This window comes from Sordaria macrospora, chromosome 2 (genome assembly GCF_033870435.1).
Source record: "Sordaria macrospora chromosome 2, complete sequence".
Lineage (NCBI taxonomy): Eukaryota > Fungi > Ascomycota > Sordariomycetes > Sordariales > Sordariaceae > Sordaria > Sordaria macrospora.
The window spans coordinates 5,024,497-5,038,409 of record NC_089372.1 but is presented as its reverse complement, the minus strand read 5'-3'; the positions used below and the strand labels follow the sequence as shown (position 1 = coordinate 5,038,409).

The 13,913-nt window shown below is 53.0% G+C and overlaps 6 protein-coding genes across 6 annotated transcripts; 3 read left to right on the top strand and 3 right to left on the bottom strand.

Annotated features, from left to right (window-relative positions):
- Window positions 1–117: 117 nt before the first annotated feature.
- SMAC4_07554 (uncharacterized protein) lies at window positions 118–2,791 on the top strand (the record flags this gene model as incomplete). Its single annotated transcript, XM_003344498.2, has 2 exons — window positions 118–187; window positions 265–2,791. The coding sequence occupies 2 exons, from the start codon at window positions 118–120 to the stop codon at window positions 2,442–2,444; spliced, it is 2,250 nt and encodes a 749-aa protein (XP_003344546.1). The 3' UTR covers window positions 2,445–2,791.
- Window positions 2,792–2,902: 111 nt separating this feature from the next.
- SMAC4_07555 (uncharacterized protein) lies at window positions 2,903–4,260 on the top strand. The gene is made up of 2 exons (XM_003344499.2): window positions 2,903–3,206; window positions 3,303–4,260. The coding sequence occupies exons 1-2, from the start codon at window positions 3,044–3,046 to the stop codon at window positions 4,175–4,177; spliced, it is 1,038 nt and encodes a 345-aa protein (XP_003344547.1). The 5' UTR covers window positions 2,903–3,043; the 3' UTR covers window positions 4,178–4,260.
- Window position 4,261: 1 nt separating this feature from the next.
- Window positions 4,262–6,070, bottom strand: SMAC4_07556 (uncharacterized protein). The gene is made up of 2 exons (XM_066090646.1): window positions 5,041–6,070; window positions 4,262–4,975 (listed from the first exon to the last, which is right to left on the bottom strand). Exons 1-2 carry the CDS (start codon window positions 6,034–6,036, stop codon window positions 4,421–4,423), a joined length of 1,551 nt encoding a protein of 516 aa, XP_065946248.1. The 5' UTR covers window positions 6,037–6,070; the 3' UTR covers window positions 4,262–4,420.
- Window positions 6,071–6,196: 126 nt separating this feature from the next.
- Window positions 6,197–7,877, top strand: SMAC4_07557 (uncharacterized protein). Its single transcript, XM_066090647.1, has 5 exons — window positions 6,197–6,351; window positions 6,432–6,460; window positions 6,605–6,629; window positions 6,689–7,120; window positions 7,222–7,877. Exons 1-5 carry the CDS (start codon window positions 6,323–6,325, stop codon window positions 7,808–7,810), a joined length of 1,104 nt encoding a protein of 367 aa, XP_065946247.1. The 5' UTR covers window positions 6,197–6,322; the 3' UTR covers window positions 7,811–7,877.
- An 81-nt stretch (window positions 7,878–7,958) lies between these two features.
- Window positions 7,959–9,674, bottom strand: SMAC4_07558 (uncharacterized protein). Its single transcript, XM_003344502.2, has 3 exons — window positions 8,802–9,674; window positions 8,653–8,739; window positions 7,959–8,531 (listed from the first exon to the last, which is right to left on the bottom strand). Exons 1-3 carry the CDS (start codon window positions 9,032–9,034, stop codon window positions 8,399–8,401), a joined length of 453 nt encoding a protein of 150 aa, XP_003344550.1. The 5' UTR covers window positions 9,035–9,674; the 3' UTR covers window positions 7,959–8,398.
- Window positions 9,675–9,968: 294 nt separating this feature from the next.
- SMAC4_07559 (uncharacterized protein) lies at window positions 9,969–13,117 on the bottom strand. Its single transcript, XM_003344503.2, has 3 exons — window positions 11,483–13,117; window positions 11,341–11,417; window positions 9,969–11,271 (listed from the first exon to the last, which is right to left on the bottom strand). The coding sequence occupies exons 1-3, from the start codon at window positions 11,504–11,506 to the stop codon at window positions 10,017–10,019; spliced, it is 1,356 nt and encodes a 451-aa protein (XP_003344551.1). The 5' UTR covers window positions 11,507–13,117; the 3' UTR covers window positions 9,969–10,016.
- Between the last annotated feature and the right edge of the window lie 796 nt (window positions 13,118–13,913).

Genomic DNA, 13,913 nt, shown 5'->3' with positions numbered 1-13,913 from the left:
ACCTCCTCCTTATCGCGCGAACCGTATTCGAGGGGCCTATTCCCCCATTTCCGACCGCCCAGAGTATGCTGCGCTAGACTTCGCTTCAACTTCTTCATCCCATCACCGACCGACACAATGATTAGTTGGGCGTTGAGGCGCAACAACAACTCAAATGCGCAGAATGCGCCGGGCGCGCCCGATGCCGGTACGGTTGCAGACCATTCCAGTTGCAGGAGCCTCAGCGCATTCATATCCATTGTTTACTCTGACCATTTGGCCCAGATGAATCCACCAACCAGCTCGATGTTCCCGATACTCCAGCGCCGGTTTTCGCTGTGCGCGCCTTGAAGACTGCCTTGTTCGGCACACCCGCCAAAGATTCCAAAAAGTCCGCGCCTATGCCCGGTCCCCATCGATCACCGACGAAACCCACCGGCATTCTCTTGACTCCAGGTGTTGGCGCAGCTCGTCGCAAGCGCGTTTCCTTCGGTCATGGCGTTAAGGCGGGATCGGCCCTGGACTTGACCGCGACGAGTGGCTTTGGGGCCAACGGTCAGACCTCAAAACCAAAGACCCGATTGAACGAAATTCTCGAAAATTCGCGGACCAGGCCACAAACCGCGGATAACGGTGTCAAGACGTTTTCGGCCGAAGATGCATGGGATGAAGATGATGTCGAGTATTATGATGACTCGGATCTCGAGACAGATATCACAGATGCCACGGTCGATCTCAACGAACCACACTCGCGCTCTGGCAGGTACTGGAAGGCCGAGTTCGAAAAATACCACGCGGATGCGAGGGCGGAAATGGAGAAGCTGGTTAGATATAAGCAACTCGCAAAGTCCTACGCGAAACTGAAGGATGCTGAGGCTATCGACCTGAACAAGAAGCTCAAGGAGGAGCAGGAGAGGGTTCAGCTAATGGAGGAGCAAATTGCCGAGATGACGCGCCACGTCAATCTCTACTCCAAGCGAGGTGGCGCCGAGGCCAATAACGGATTGATGGAAGAGCTTAATCGACAAAAGGCTTTGGCGCAAGAGTACAGGGCCCAGGTCGAGGAATTGGAGGAGATACTGCGCGAAGATGAAGAGGATCACAACGACTATCAGGCGGGCAGCCACGCTTCGTACAAGCGGCGGATCGCATCACCCAGGACCCATCGGACACTTTTGGAGGCCCAGCGAGAACTCAGGAAGGCAAGATCACAGGTTAGGGAGCTTGGAAAGCTTCGGGATGAGCGGGACCGGATGAAGACAGAGCTCAAATTCGCCGAGCAACGAACCAACGCGCTCACCGAAGAGAATAAGAAGCTCAACAGTGAGGTCGTGTTGAGCAACTTCAAGGTCAAGGATTTGGAGAAACGGCTGGCCGAATCCAAGAACGAGAACCTGGTCAAGGACAATGAACTCCAGAAACTCAGGGCGGATTACGACAAATTGAAGGAAGACGCGAAATCCCGATACATGGAAGCCAGGCAAGTTTTGGAAAAGAAGAACGACAAAATATCCGAACTTCAGGACGAAATTGCAACCCTCAAGGCCGAGACGATCGAGTCCAAGTGGGCGGCGCGGATGAAGAACCTGGAGGCGAAACTGAAAGCGAGCCACGACAAGATCAAGGAAGCAAATGACCGAGAAGAAGCACTCAAGTTCCTGGAAACGGCCGAGGAGGAGAGCACATTGTTGTTCAAGGAGTTGGATGCACTCAGGAAAACAAGCATGCAGCGAGGGATTCTGAATCCCGCACCAGCTGCCGGAGCCCAGAAGCGAATCAGGACCAACACGGGCGACATCAAGCGGTACAGCTATGAGGACGAGGCATTGGTGTCTTCACGGGCTCTTAGGGAAAAGATCGAGGCAGACATGGCCAAAAAGCCTTTAGGATTTGGCGAAACCGCGAAGCAACAAGCGCCGTTGTGGACGACCAACCAACCTGACCGGGCAGCATCGCGCAGGACAACAGCAGGGACTACCACGGCAACTGCCTCATCTGCCGCTGCCAGAACTCTCCGAACAAAGCCGAGCTTGGAGGATATTCTAGGCAAGAAGCTGGATAAGCCATGGGCGAGCACCAAGACGACAGCAACAACGGCTGGCAACACCGGCTCTCAATTGCCGGCGACAAGGAGGACGCGTATTGCCCGGCCTCTCTCCAACGAAGTGCCCGAGCTTGAGCCATTCAAGGCCCCCACTTCTCACTCCTTTAAGGTGCCGGATCTTGAGCCCTTCAAACCAGACGTGGTGCCGCATTCGAACATCGCGCGTCTGGAAGGGTTTGACATTGATAGTAGCTCCGTCTGGAACGTTGGGAGCACTACACCGCCTCCGAAGACATCCACATCCACATCAACATCCCTTCCCGCAGACCGCCGAGCGGCAGCCATTGCTCGATTGCAGCGCAAGAGAGCCGAAAGGGAGAAGGGTCTGGGCGACAGGAATAAGGAGAACCTGTGGCCCTGATAGTGGCGTGCACACCGGCTATGTTTTCCGGTGGTAATGCTTGTAGCTTGATATGTACAGGGGCATGGCGGGCAATGTCTGGCAAGAGAAAAGGCTTCAGGTGAGGCGGTGTTAGATTACCTCGGTTCTACAATGGGCAGGCAGGGATGGATGGGTTACGGTCACTGTTTATAATCCAGGAGGAAGCATTGCGTGGTGTTTAAGGGTCAAGGGATATGGGTTTCCTTATCTAGGTTAGGGATCGCTACTGTTATCATGGCGTTATTCGGCGTCCGTCCATCTTTATGAGAAAAGCTAGAGACGAGTCCAAAGCATGGCTGAAGCGACGAAAGAAAACAATTACATATGTCATCGTTGTTTTCCTGTCATTGTGAATCCCCGTTGTCGTGATGAGGCGTTATTGTTGATTTTGCTTGGGTAGTTCTAGAACGATGTATCGTCGATAAGAGAGCACAGGTTTGCCCCGCTTTACAAATGTCTCTTAACAACAACAACTAAATGGACGTGTGTTACTATCACCACCCACCCGAAAGAGAACTGTTTCCATTTAAGTTACGAATAGCTGGAACCTAACGTTAGTTTGTTCATCAAGCGTCAGAATGTCACAACTACAAGATGGAAAAGCTATGGTTAACGAAGCCGAAGCAATTGAAAACGATATAGCCGACCTGGAAAGACGTCTGGCTGAAGCGAAACTGAAACAGAGACAGGCTTTGCAACAGCGTAATAGCACAGAAGAGTCTGAACTAGAAGCGACATTAGGTGAGCTATGCTTTGTTCAACATCTGCCTTCTCTTTAACTTAACCGTATTTCCCTTAATTCTACCTTAATACGCTTATCACTAACACATGCTTCAGTCCCCTCCCCCTCTCAAACCACCCTCCACTCCCCAGCCAACCACTTCCTCCTCCTGCTCTCCGACTCCGCCCTCCCTCTCGGCTCCTTCGCCTTCAGCAGCGGGCTCGAGTCCTACCTCGCCCACAACAAACCTCCTCCTTTTTCCCCTTCCCCTTCCTATAATACCACGTCATTGCCCAACAACCCAGTACCCAGAACCAAACCCCCACCACCCTCCTTCACCTCCTTCCTCCCGCTCTCCCTCTCTTCCTACGCCTCCACCACCCTTCCCTACGTCCTTGCCGCCCACCGGAACCCGACCCAGCTCGCCCTACTAGACGATACCCTCGACGCAACTATCGTCTGCACCGTCGGCCGGCGAGCCTCGGTCGCGCAAGGGCGAGCGCTGCTTTCCATCTGGGAACGTTCTCTATCAGCGTCGCTGCCGCCTGGATCTGCATCTGCTGAAAAGGCGGCGGGGATTTTGAAGCCCTTCTCGGTTTTACTTCGATCATCATCATCTTCTTCCACTTCCTCTGCGACAAACACATCAAGCAGCAGCAGTGGCTGGAACGACCCGCCACCAGTCTCTGCTCACCTCCCGCCCCTTTTCGGGGCCATCTGCGCCTTGGTCGGGCTATCGCTGGAGCAGACGGCTTATGTTTACTTGCTGAGCCATGTGAAGGCGCTGGTGAGCGCAGCGGTGAGGGCGGGCATGTTTGGCCCTTATCAGGCACAGAAGACGCTGGCGAGTAGGGCGGCGCAGGAGATGATTGCGGCGATGGTGGAGAGGGAATGGGAAACCGGCGTGGAGAAGGCTGGGCAGAGCGTGCCGGTTATGGATTTGTGGGTGGGCAGGCATGAGGTGCTTTATTCGAGGATTTTTAATAGTTAAAAGGGGAAGGGGGTGCTTATCAGGTTGTATGTAAGAAGCCGGTTTTTTGTTTACTTTGGAAAAAAGGGGGGGAGGGTGGAGGGATCAAATCAATGTATGTGGCAAACAAACTTGTACGGTATATGGTCGAACGCTCTTAATTTAGCATCATGCTCTTTCTATGCAATGATCCCGATGCAGTCCTGTTGCCTCGTTTTCTTATCGTTATGACCAAAAAATACCAGCTCTCTTCCCATTCATGCCTTAGTCGCTGTCATCATCACTACCATAAGCCACCAGCGGTCCCGCCGAGACAGGCGCTTTCGGTTTCTCCGCAACCGCCACTCTAGCAGCCTGTAGCGCAGCAAGGGTGCTTCCAGACAAAATTCCACCGGAACTCTGTTGTTGTTCTTGGGGTTGTGCCTCATTTTCCTGCTCCTGTCCCCACCCTCCAGCCTCCCCAGCTTCGAGCATCAGCAGTTGCTGATCCTCAAGCTCATACCCTTCGCGACCCCTGGGGTTCACCGCATTCTTTCCCCGGGCAAAATGTACTTCGTCTGGCGCCTCGTATCCTTCCAAGCCATAGCTACTCTCGATCCTCCTCCGTTTCCGCGCCTCTGGGTCTTTGCCCTCGATCTCGGCAACGTACTCGGCCGGCAGGGCTCGTCGGATGGCCTCCGCAGCTTGTTCCTCGATGCGCCTCGCCTCGCGTTTTTGCGCCATGGGGTTGGGATCCACTGTCGCCCATCGAACGTTGATGATCTCGTTGTGGTCTAACGACTGATGTGCCATCGCTTCCTTGGCGAATTGAGCATTTGCCTGTAACCGATGAATTAGTGCCGAGTTCCATACTCCAAGGGTTGATCCTAAGAACAATTGCTCACCTCGTTCGAATAAGTGACGAACGCCACACCTCTCGTGTTCAGCACACGCACTCTCTCTATTTGCCCCCATTCAGCAAAGTGACGCGCCACGATCTCCTCGATGTCTTCTGTGACGTGGATCCTGCCGATGTAGATCGTCCGGTTCTGCCTGCTGAAGCTGCCCACACCGCCCATGTCGTCGCGATAGTCGCTGAACTTGTCGCGCCCGAAACAGTCAACATTGGGGTTGAAAATGTCGTGGATGGTCGGTAGTCGATGGAGGTACTCGCAATCCTGGCCCTTGGGGCAGACACCCCTCGCGAAGAACAGACAAAAGAACGATCCTGCCACTCCGTCCGCGCGCGTGTATCCGGTATCCAAAGCGATATTACATCTTCCCTTGGCGTGTGTCTGGGACAGGTACTTGTCTTCGCGATCGCCACCTGACCACTTGTTGTACCAGATGTTGAACGTCGTTCCTGTCTGCGGGGGCGGCTCGGACTTGACCAGCGCCGGGTCGATTTGGGGTCGCGCCGGTCTCTTCTTGCGCCGGATGATCTTTTTGACCTTCTTTTCAGTTGGGGCGACGACTTCGGTGTTGGTTGTAGTGAGGGCGAGTTCCTGTGTCTGCGCGTCTGTCGCGTCTTCTCCGACTTGCGCTTGCTCGATCACGGCGGAGACAGGCTCCTCTGGCCTTGTGTCGACTTCGGCCATGGTTGCGTCGGATTGGAATTCCAGGTACGGTTCGATTCGGAGATGGATATGAAAGTCCAATTGGCCTTGATTCGCACGTGTATTAGGTTCAGTTGCGAGGGTAGCAGAAGTGTAGCGGGTGCGTATGCTGCAATTGCGATGAGAAGTGGAAAAAAGACAATGACGCCAGATTTGGTCGATGATTTGTTTGTCCAGGCCAAGTCGCAAAAGCACAGACACCTTTTCAGAGTTTCCAGGGTGTTGGCTTTTGGAGAATCTCCAAGCCTTGCAGTTCCTGGGCCGACCTGCAGAGACCCACTCCATTCCCGCAGATTGTGTGGGTCTCTGGAAGGCGGTGAACGGCAAAACCCACCTCTGTTGCCCCTCCTGTCTGGGAAATTCTGCCACTTTTAGGAACGTGGGGGTGCGCACTGATATGTTTGGATGTTACTGTTTCTTACAGCGTGTAATTCATCAACCTTGAATTTCACTTTCAGGGCCACTTCGTTTCTCACCAGCTTGTCAGTCTGGTGTTTACCTTGAGTTTTCTCACTTCATCCTTGTTTTTGTTAGAGTTATACCAAGGACAGAACTGTCCTAAATCGCCAAGATGGTGAACATTACGGAAAAGATCAAGGAGTAAGTTACACATCGATGCTTCCCCCGGTGCCTGAGTGATTGGGTTGATGGAGCCGGTCAAGCTGACCATGAGCCACAAGGATTGAGGAGGAGATGAGGAAGACCCAGAGTACGTCCACTCCCCTATACATATGTTTTGAAATAAGAATCATTGGTGCTAACATAGTGTTACAGAGAATAAGGCAACTGGTATGCTTAACCTCCTTTTCTTCACCCGTACTTCACAACATGTGCTGACCTGGTGAAACCAAAGAATACCATCTGGGTCTCTTGAAGGGGTAAGTAAGTCTACACTAGTACATCCTTGATGTTTCCTGATACTAACAATCACCCACAGAAAGCTTGCCCGTCTCCGTGCCCAACTACTCGAGCCAGGACCGGGCTCAGGTGGCGGTCCCGGTGCCGGTTTCGACGTCAGCAAAAGTGGCGATGCTCGTATAGCACTGGTCGGCTTCCCCTCAGTCGGTAAATCGACGTTCTTGTCCAAGGTCACCAAAACCAAGTCCGAAGTCGCCTCTTACGCTTTCACGACGCTCACGGCCATTCCTGGCGTGCTCGAATATGGCGGTGCCGAAATCCAGCTGCTCGATCTGCCCGGTATCATCGAGGGTGCCTCCGAAGGCAAGGGTAGAGGAAGACAGGTTATTTCGGCCGCCAAGACAAGCGACCTTATTCTCATGGTTCTGGACGCCACAAAACGTGCTGAGCAGAGGGCCCTCCTTGAGGCCGAGTTGGAGGCTGTAGGCATCAGACTTAACCGCGAGCCACCGTAAGTCTTTAAACCCTTCTGGTGTTGTGGGTTTGATGATTATTGTTGTCGTCGCCTTCCTTCCTTCCCCGGCCCTGCCAAGCTAACATCCTTCTCCTCAGAAACATCTACCTCAAACCCAAAAAGGCCGGCGGCATGAAGATCACCTTCCAAACACCTCCCAAGAACGGCCTCGACGAGAAGATGGTGATGAACATTCTGCGCGACTACAAGATCCTCAACTGCGAAGTCCTGGTGCGCGATGAGAACGTGACGGTCGACGACTTCATCGACGTGATTATGAAGGACCACCGCAAGTACATCAAGTGCTTGTACGTGTACAACAAGATCGACAGTGTGTCCTTGGACTTCCTCGACAAACTCGCGCGCGAGCCCTACACCTGCGTCATGTCCTGCGAGCTCGACCTCGGCATCCAGGACGTCATCGACCGCTGCTGGAAGGAGCTCAAGCTCATCCGCATCTACACCAAGCGCAAGGGCACCGACCCGGACTTTAGCGAGGCTCTGATTGTGAGGAGTAATAGCACTATCGAGGACGTGTGCGATCGCATTCACAGGACGCTCAAGGAGACCTTCAAGTACGCCCTCGTCTGGGGCGCCAGCGCGAGGCATATCCCCCAGAGGGTGGGGTTGGGTCATCCGGTGGCGGATGAGGACGTCGTGTATATAGTCAGCGGGTGGAAGGCTTAGTTGGTTGATGTGTTGCGGTATAGGCAAGACAGATCGATCTGTCGAAAAAAAATGTCAAATGTTTTCATCACCATCACACGTTCACTTAATCAGGCTGTCTCCAATGGAAGACAACGACGTTCGTGACCATTGTGTAGAATTCATCTTGCTAACTGCCTTGTCGTTATCATTCCATCGTTCATAACAGACGCCCTCTGGGCGCCATACATAACCCATCTTTGTAGTCCTGCTCTCATTCCTAACCCATGATTCCCTTCCCACTCTGATAGCTGCTGCCGTGAAACAACAGAAAAAAAAACACTTGAATCCTCGAAGCCATTTTGCCCCAACGCCCTAGTTGCAACACGCAATAAAACAGATATAACCCCTCCGTGACAGAGATCTCTGTGAACTCTCGTTCCCCTGATGACGAAAGCGCATAGGAAACAAACCGGCCTCCACAAAGACGTTGCTAGCCAGATGCAAACTCGCTAATGTCCGTTGTAAGCCAACGTAGCGCGGGCCTGCTATGCTTGAGCGCCCATAAAAGATGTAAAACAAGGAGTCGAATCGAAAGGGAACAAGTGGACGTAACAGTCGTCCGTCCGTCTAATCCTTCTTCACTCCGAAAAGACCGTTATTGACGGGACCCGTGGCGCCTACGGAGCCAGTGTTGCCGGTGGCGGTCGTACCCTCGAGTTTCTTAGCCGACGCTTGGGCGAAGAGCGACTTCGGCTTGACCCTGTTGTTTGGGGGGAAAAGCAGCGTGTTAGCATAACTGCACGTTTGAACACATTTTGAGGGTATCGTCATCGGCATCATCCTCTTCGTCGTGGGGCGTTTAGTTAGGTGACATAACATACTTTCCAGCCTGTTTGCTGCGGAAGGCGCTGAGCTTGGCAGTGCAGGGGCTCATGATGTTGTCCGACGGCGAGACGTACTTGGTGTGGCTTTGTACAATAATTGTATTAGCTTGACGATACCCGTATATGGGAAGAGGGAGGTGGCATACTCAATCTCCATCTTGTTTTGCAAGACCTGGCGGTGGTACTCCAAGGTCTTCATCGAGTCCGACTTGGTGACTGCTGCTGACATGTCGGCCATCTTGTTGTCCGCTGAGGGGGCGGCAAACAAGCTGGGCTTTTGTTCGGTTGTCATGTCCATGTCCATGGGCTCGCTGGAGGTTGTAGTGGTATCCATGGCCATGTTGGCGTCTTTGGGAAATAAGATGGTGTTGGTAGACATCTTGGTCGCAGAAGTGGTGTTGGTGATTTGGGTGTTGGTTGGGGGGGAATGCGGGTGATGTACGCGAGATTGTGGTTAGGCAGGGAAATCCAAGAATGGGTATTGCGTTCCAAAAGTTGCTGTTATCGAAGTGAAGAGAGAGTAATGTCTGGAACAGGTTTGGTTTTCTTCAGTTCAAAGGCGGGGCGCAAGGTTTTGGGAGTGAACCTGATGCGACTTTCGAGGTGAATGTTGATGCGCGGGGCAAGTCGGGCGAAAGATCGGCAAAACAGTGGGTGGTTTGATCTTGTCAGGGTCCGAAAGGGCTTTGTGTTTGTTGGATTTTGAGTTTACTGAAGATCGGTAAGGAGAAAGTGAAGTGAAGAATCTAATAAAGGGCAATGGACTAAGGAATTGCCATGTAGAATGCTGGTAACAGTAGCCGTTGTGTCGGTGGTAAAATTTGTTGACAGACTGCCGGATTGGGCGACAGTGACCGGGCAACGGGTCGTTCATTCCAGCTTGATGTCCCTCCCTTGCTGGACCCACAAGACATCATCACTGATCGCTCCTGCCCAACGCAGGAACGTGGTCCATGCGTCTGGACCTTCTGTGTTGTCATGCTCCTCACAGCATCGATAAACATACCGGCCTGGCGGGCTATTTTTTACGACATTGTAAACAAATGAGCATAGACGCTTCAGGATCAGATGGCTAAACAGAATCTGGGGTCTGCAAACCGAAACATCGGAACGGAACGATGTTGAAGGGAGGAACATGATAACAATGAACGGTGGTAGTCTTATGTCTCGTCTCAGGTGAGTGTGCGCTACACTAACAAATACCAGGCAACCGAGGCTCTGTGTCAAGCTTCGACATGTCACAATCTCCCCAGAGCCAGCAAAAACTTTACTCAACGTACACACGCAAGGTTGTCAGAAAAACGGATGGGCAAAAGATCTCATTGGAACGCTTCAACAATGGCTAAACAGGACCGCGCAACTCAAAGCTTGGAGTGCTTGATGTTCGACCCGATCTCAGTGCGCTTGGCACCATACTTCTTCCTCAGCTCCTCCGCCTTGGCCTTCTGGGCGTTGATCTTGTCCGTTACGGCCTTGCCGCGCTTGTTCTCGTTACGACCCATCTGCTGCAGATGGACCTCATCCGGACCATCAGCCAACCTGAGGGTTCTGATCTGAGCCCACATGTTAGCCAAGGGAGTATCCTGGCTGACACCAGCACCACCGAAGCTCTGGACAGCGCGGTCAATGACAGTCAAAGCCGTCTGTGGTACAAGGACCTTGGCCTGGGCGATCTCCTTGAGTGCCGCCTTGGGCCCTTGCTCGTCCATCTTGATGGCGGCGTTGAGCACAATAAGGCGGGCGGAATCGATCTCAATGCGAGACTTGGCAACCCATTCCAGGATGACGCCGTGTTCCCGCAGCTGTTTTCCGAAGGTGGTCTTCTTGGGGTCGTTGATGCGCATGAGCATCCACTCCAAGGCCCTCTCGGCGGCACCGATCGTGCGCATGGCGTGATGGATACGACCGGGGCCCAGACGACCCTGGATGATCTCGAATCCTCGGCCCTCGCCAAGAACGAGGTTGGCTGCTGGCACGCGAACGTTGTTGAAGGTAATGTGGCCGTGACCGTGAGGAGCATCGTCATACCCATAGACGGAAAGCATGCGCTCGATGGTGATGCCCTTGGCGTCCGAGGGAACGATGATGACGGACTGCTGCCTGTAGGGATCCTTGTTGTTGGGGTCACTCTTGCCCATAACGATGTAGACCTTGCAGCGAGGGTCACCGGCACCGCTCGACCACCACTTCTGGCCGTTGAGAACATAATGGTCGCCGTCCTTGGTGATCTTCATCTCGATGTTGCGGGCATCCGAAGAGGCCACCTGGGGCTCAGTCATCAAGAAGGCAGAACGGATCTTGCCGTCCATAAGAGGCTTCAACCATGTGGCCTTTTGCTGTTCGTTTCCATACTTGGCCAGAACCTCCATGTTGCCGGTGTCGGGGGCAGCGCAGTTGACGGCCTCGGAGGCAACGCGGGACTTGCCCAACCACTCAGCCATCAAGCCATATTCAAGATTGGTGAAGCCAGGGGACTCCTTATAGTGACCCTTGGGGAGGAACATGTTCCACAGGCCCAAAGACTTTGCCTTGTCCTTGAGATCCTCGACGATCTGGGGGTGGGCCTCCCATCTCGCATCTCCAACGCCAATCAGGGCTTCGTAGACAGCATCGGCACTTGTGACAGGCCGGTGTTAGACATATATCTTGACGAACAGAAACCGGATCCATGCAGATGATGCTTACGGGATGCAGTCCTCCTCAACGAAGCGAGCAACGACGTCCAGCGTCTTCTTGGCTCGCTCGCTAACACGATCGCAAACCTAAAGCAGACGAGAAATATTCAGTAATTGAAGTCGGTGAGATGAGGCACGGAGAGAAATCTTACAGCGATGGGAATCTGGGCAGACATGATGATGTTTGGATTGGGCGTTGATGTCGATCAACAACAGGTGAAGCAAAGAGGAGAAAGTGGTGGTTTCTGATGGGGGAGAAAGGATCCTATATGGTCAATCAGGTCTGCTAACAGCAAAGGAAGAATGAGAGGAAAGGCAGTCTTTCATGGGAATGTCGTTCGATTATGGGCGACGATTACTAAAGCTGGTCTTCTCTCCGGGGAGAGACGATCTACCCCGGATTAAGGAGCCAGCCCATCCATGCCGAAGCCGAGGCACAATGTTTCCGCCGGCAGTCATTGGAGTCGATTGTTTGGGGTGTGGAGAGCGCCTGGGCGCCAGGGTAACCGAACGGCGAGCTGAGGAAGCGGGCACTGCGGGGAAGACCCGCCAAGCATCTTGATCATCGAACCACAGCAGTGACAGTTCCGAGACTCGGATGGATCTCGCGACAGAAGACCCCAGCGCCATTCAGTTGAGCTGATCGATTGCTTTTTTAACGTTGTCCGGCCAGATCCGAAGACTGGTAGGATTGTGAAAGTTCGTTGTCGATGCACATGCTGAAATTTGTATTTTTGATGTCAATGATGGAAACGTCTTGTTATATCCGGTACTCACCACCTCTATCATTGCACGGTCCATCAACAGTCAGTTTGTTCGCAAAGTTTAGCATAGAGCTAGGGAGATACATGCTTTTGCTCCACAACGAGATCTTGTCCTGGTGCATTGATGCTCCAAGAGGAATTCCCGTAGTTCCACTGCCTTTTTAGCTCTGGGAGTGTGTGTGCCTGTGTCATTGAGACCCGTCAACACCAAAACATTCTACAGTTCTATGCTTGCCCATGTTTCGATCTCTTTAGGCTTCTGCTTCCGAAACAGTACCTTGGTTGCGGAGAAGCCGCAGAGCTTTTCCACATCGAGGCTTGCCCGTATCACCTCGGTACTTTATATCCTAGGTCAAAATGTACGAACCTCGACTTCGTTTGCTCCCAGTCATCAACCCATCGAGTTCCACCTACGATGTGAGTAATATCGCACAGCGCACCTTGGTGCCTAGAAACTGGTCACAACACCCACAAGAAGCACCAGTGGTTACGTACCTGTGTGCGTTACGTTTGAGACTGAGCTGCTCGTCGTATTCGTTACCACGGAGAGGTAACCCAATAACAGCTAACCTTGGAATAAGGCAGACAGCAAAAGATGCCAGCGTCTTCATTCTAGGCTCCTGTGACATAAGGATAGTACGGCTGGGTTTCTGAAAATCCAACGTTTGAGGTCTCAGACGAGCCCCCTGTATGAGAGCCAACGTCATTGGGAGGCGTCATTCAGCGGGACATGAGCGGATCTTGGATCCATTTGGCGCCGCGAAGGTTGTTGGGGCTGGACCCAACGAGGGGATTCAAGGCCATGGCACCCCCCTGTTCGCGTGTTGCCTCCACTGGCAGCGGAATGACAGCTGCGCTGCGCTAGCGATGCTACACCAATGAAAATCTCTTGCCTGGAAGAGAAACGTTGACAGATAAACTGGAGAAAGGGGACCATGATGTTCAACGTCGGCCGCCATATCGGAATTCTGCCAGAAACTCTCAAGTTAGACATGTAAGCAGAATGGGCATCCACGTACTCGGAGAGATACTAACTCAATTGCCTATGTTAGCGAGCCATGCGCCGTCCATCCTCCGCGGGAAGACCGGGAACGTGATGAATTGCGAATGGCAGGGCCATTAAGAGGTCAGGCACCTCTGAAAACTGGGAAACATGGGATCAGGGTTTAGGCATCAGATTACAGTACAGAGCTGTCCATCGGATGGAAGGCTTCAGAGCTGGCTGTGTGTTGATGGTGGATACCTCGTCTTCGTTTCTAGAAATGTGCCAATGTTTGTTTGCTGCATGGAAGATTCCATGGCAGTTCTCCATTTTGCATGAAAGAGAAAGAAAGCTGCTAGGAGACGGAAATCAGGTGTTGTCTCGACTTTCCACTTTGGATGTTCGTCACTGCCCCGCGCAACCAATCAGCCGCGTGATCCATGCGCGGCGTAGACTATTAGTCCGCTTAATGTCGATCTGTTTAGGCCCATTCTAGCAATGATTACGCTAACAGAGCCCCAACCACGCACCCCGTCATGCGTCAGGGGCTAGGCCGTCCGTCCTCCTGGGAATCTTTCCATTATCTTTTGAACATTCCCACTGTCGGTGCGACCGCGTTCGACAGGACAGGAACCAGACCACACAACCCCTCCTCGAGGTATGTTTACCCCCACCATCATACCTCTATGCATCCTGCGACATATCCAGGCGCAGCAAGCTTTTTGGGCCTTCAGTGAGGCTTGCTTTCGTCAACGCGCTCGCTCGATAGCGGACATCCTCTTCCAAGCACCGCCGGGCCCCAGGGCATTACCCTCACGCATGACGAACGGAATTGTG

What these genes read in the sequence shown, in the direction of transcription:
- SMAC4_07556 (XM_066090646.1), bottom strand. Translation starts at nt 6,036, where the DNA reads ATGGAGTGGGTCTCTGCAGGTCGGCCCAGGAACTGCAAGGCTTGGAGA. An exon ending in TCGTCACTTATTCGAACGAG is followed by an intron (nt 4,976 to 5,040) that starts GTGAGCAATTGT and finishes CATCGGTTACAG; the next exon opens with GCAAATGCTCAATTCGCCAA.
- SMAC4_07555 (XM_003344499.2), top strand. Translation starts at nt 3,044, where the DNA reads ATGTCACAACTACAAGATGGAAAAGCTATGGTTAACGAAGCCGAAGCA. An exon ending in TGAACTAGAAGCGACATTAG is followed by an intron (nt 3,207 to 3,302) that starts GTGAGCTATGCT and finishes CACATGCTTCAG; the next exon opens with TCCCCTCCCCCTCTCAAACC.
- SMAC4_07557 (XM_066090647.1), top strand. Translation starts at nt 6,323, where the DNA reads ATGGTGAACATTACGGAAAAGATCAAGGA. An exon ending in ATTACGGAAAAGATCAAGGA is followed by an intron (nt 6,352 to 6,431) that starts GTAAGTTACACA and finishes ATGAGCCACAAG; the next exon opens with GATTGAGGAGGAGATGAGGA. An exon ending in CATCTGGGTCTCTTGAAGGG is followed by an intron (nt 6,630 to 6,688) that starts GTAAGTAAGTCT and finishes AATCACCCACAG; the next exon opens with AAAGCTTGCCCGTCTCCGTG.
- SMAC4_07558 (XM_003344502.2), bottom strand. Translation starts at nt 9,034, where the DNA reads ATGTCTACCAACACCATCTTATTTCCCAAAGACGCCAACATGGCCATG. An exon ending in CAAAACAAGATGGAGATTGA is followed by an intron (nt 8,740 to 8,801) that starts GTATGCCACCTC and finishes TATTGTACAAAG; the next exon opens with CCACACCAAGTACGTCTCGC. An exon ending in CGCAGCAAACAGGCTGGAAA is followed by an intron (nt 8,532 to 8,652) that starts GTATGTTATGTC and finishes CCCAAACAACAG; the next exon opens with GGTCAAGCCGAAGTCGCTCT.
- SMAC4_07559 (XM_003344503.2), bottom strand. Translation starts at nt 11,506, where the DNA reads ATGTCTGCCCAGATTCCCATCGCT. An exon ending in CTGCCCAGATTCCCATCGCT is followed by an intron (nt 11,418 to 11,482) that starts GTAAGATTTCTC and finishes CGTCTGCTTTAG; the next exon opens with GTTTGCGATCGTGTTAGCGA. An exon ending in GTTGAGGAGGACTGCATCCC is followed by an intron (nt 11,272 to 11,340) that starts GTAAGCATCATC and finishes GCCTGTCACAAG; the next exon opens with TGCCGATGCTGTCTACGAAG.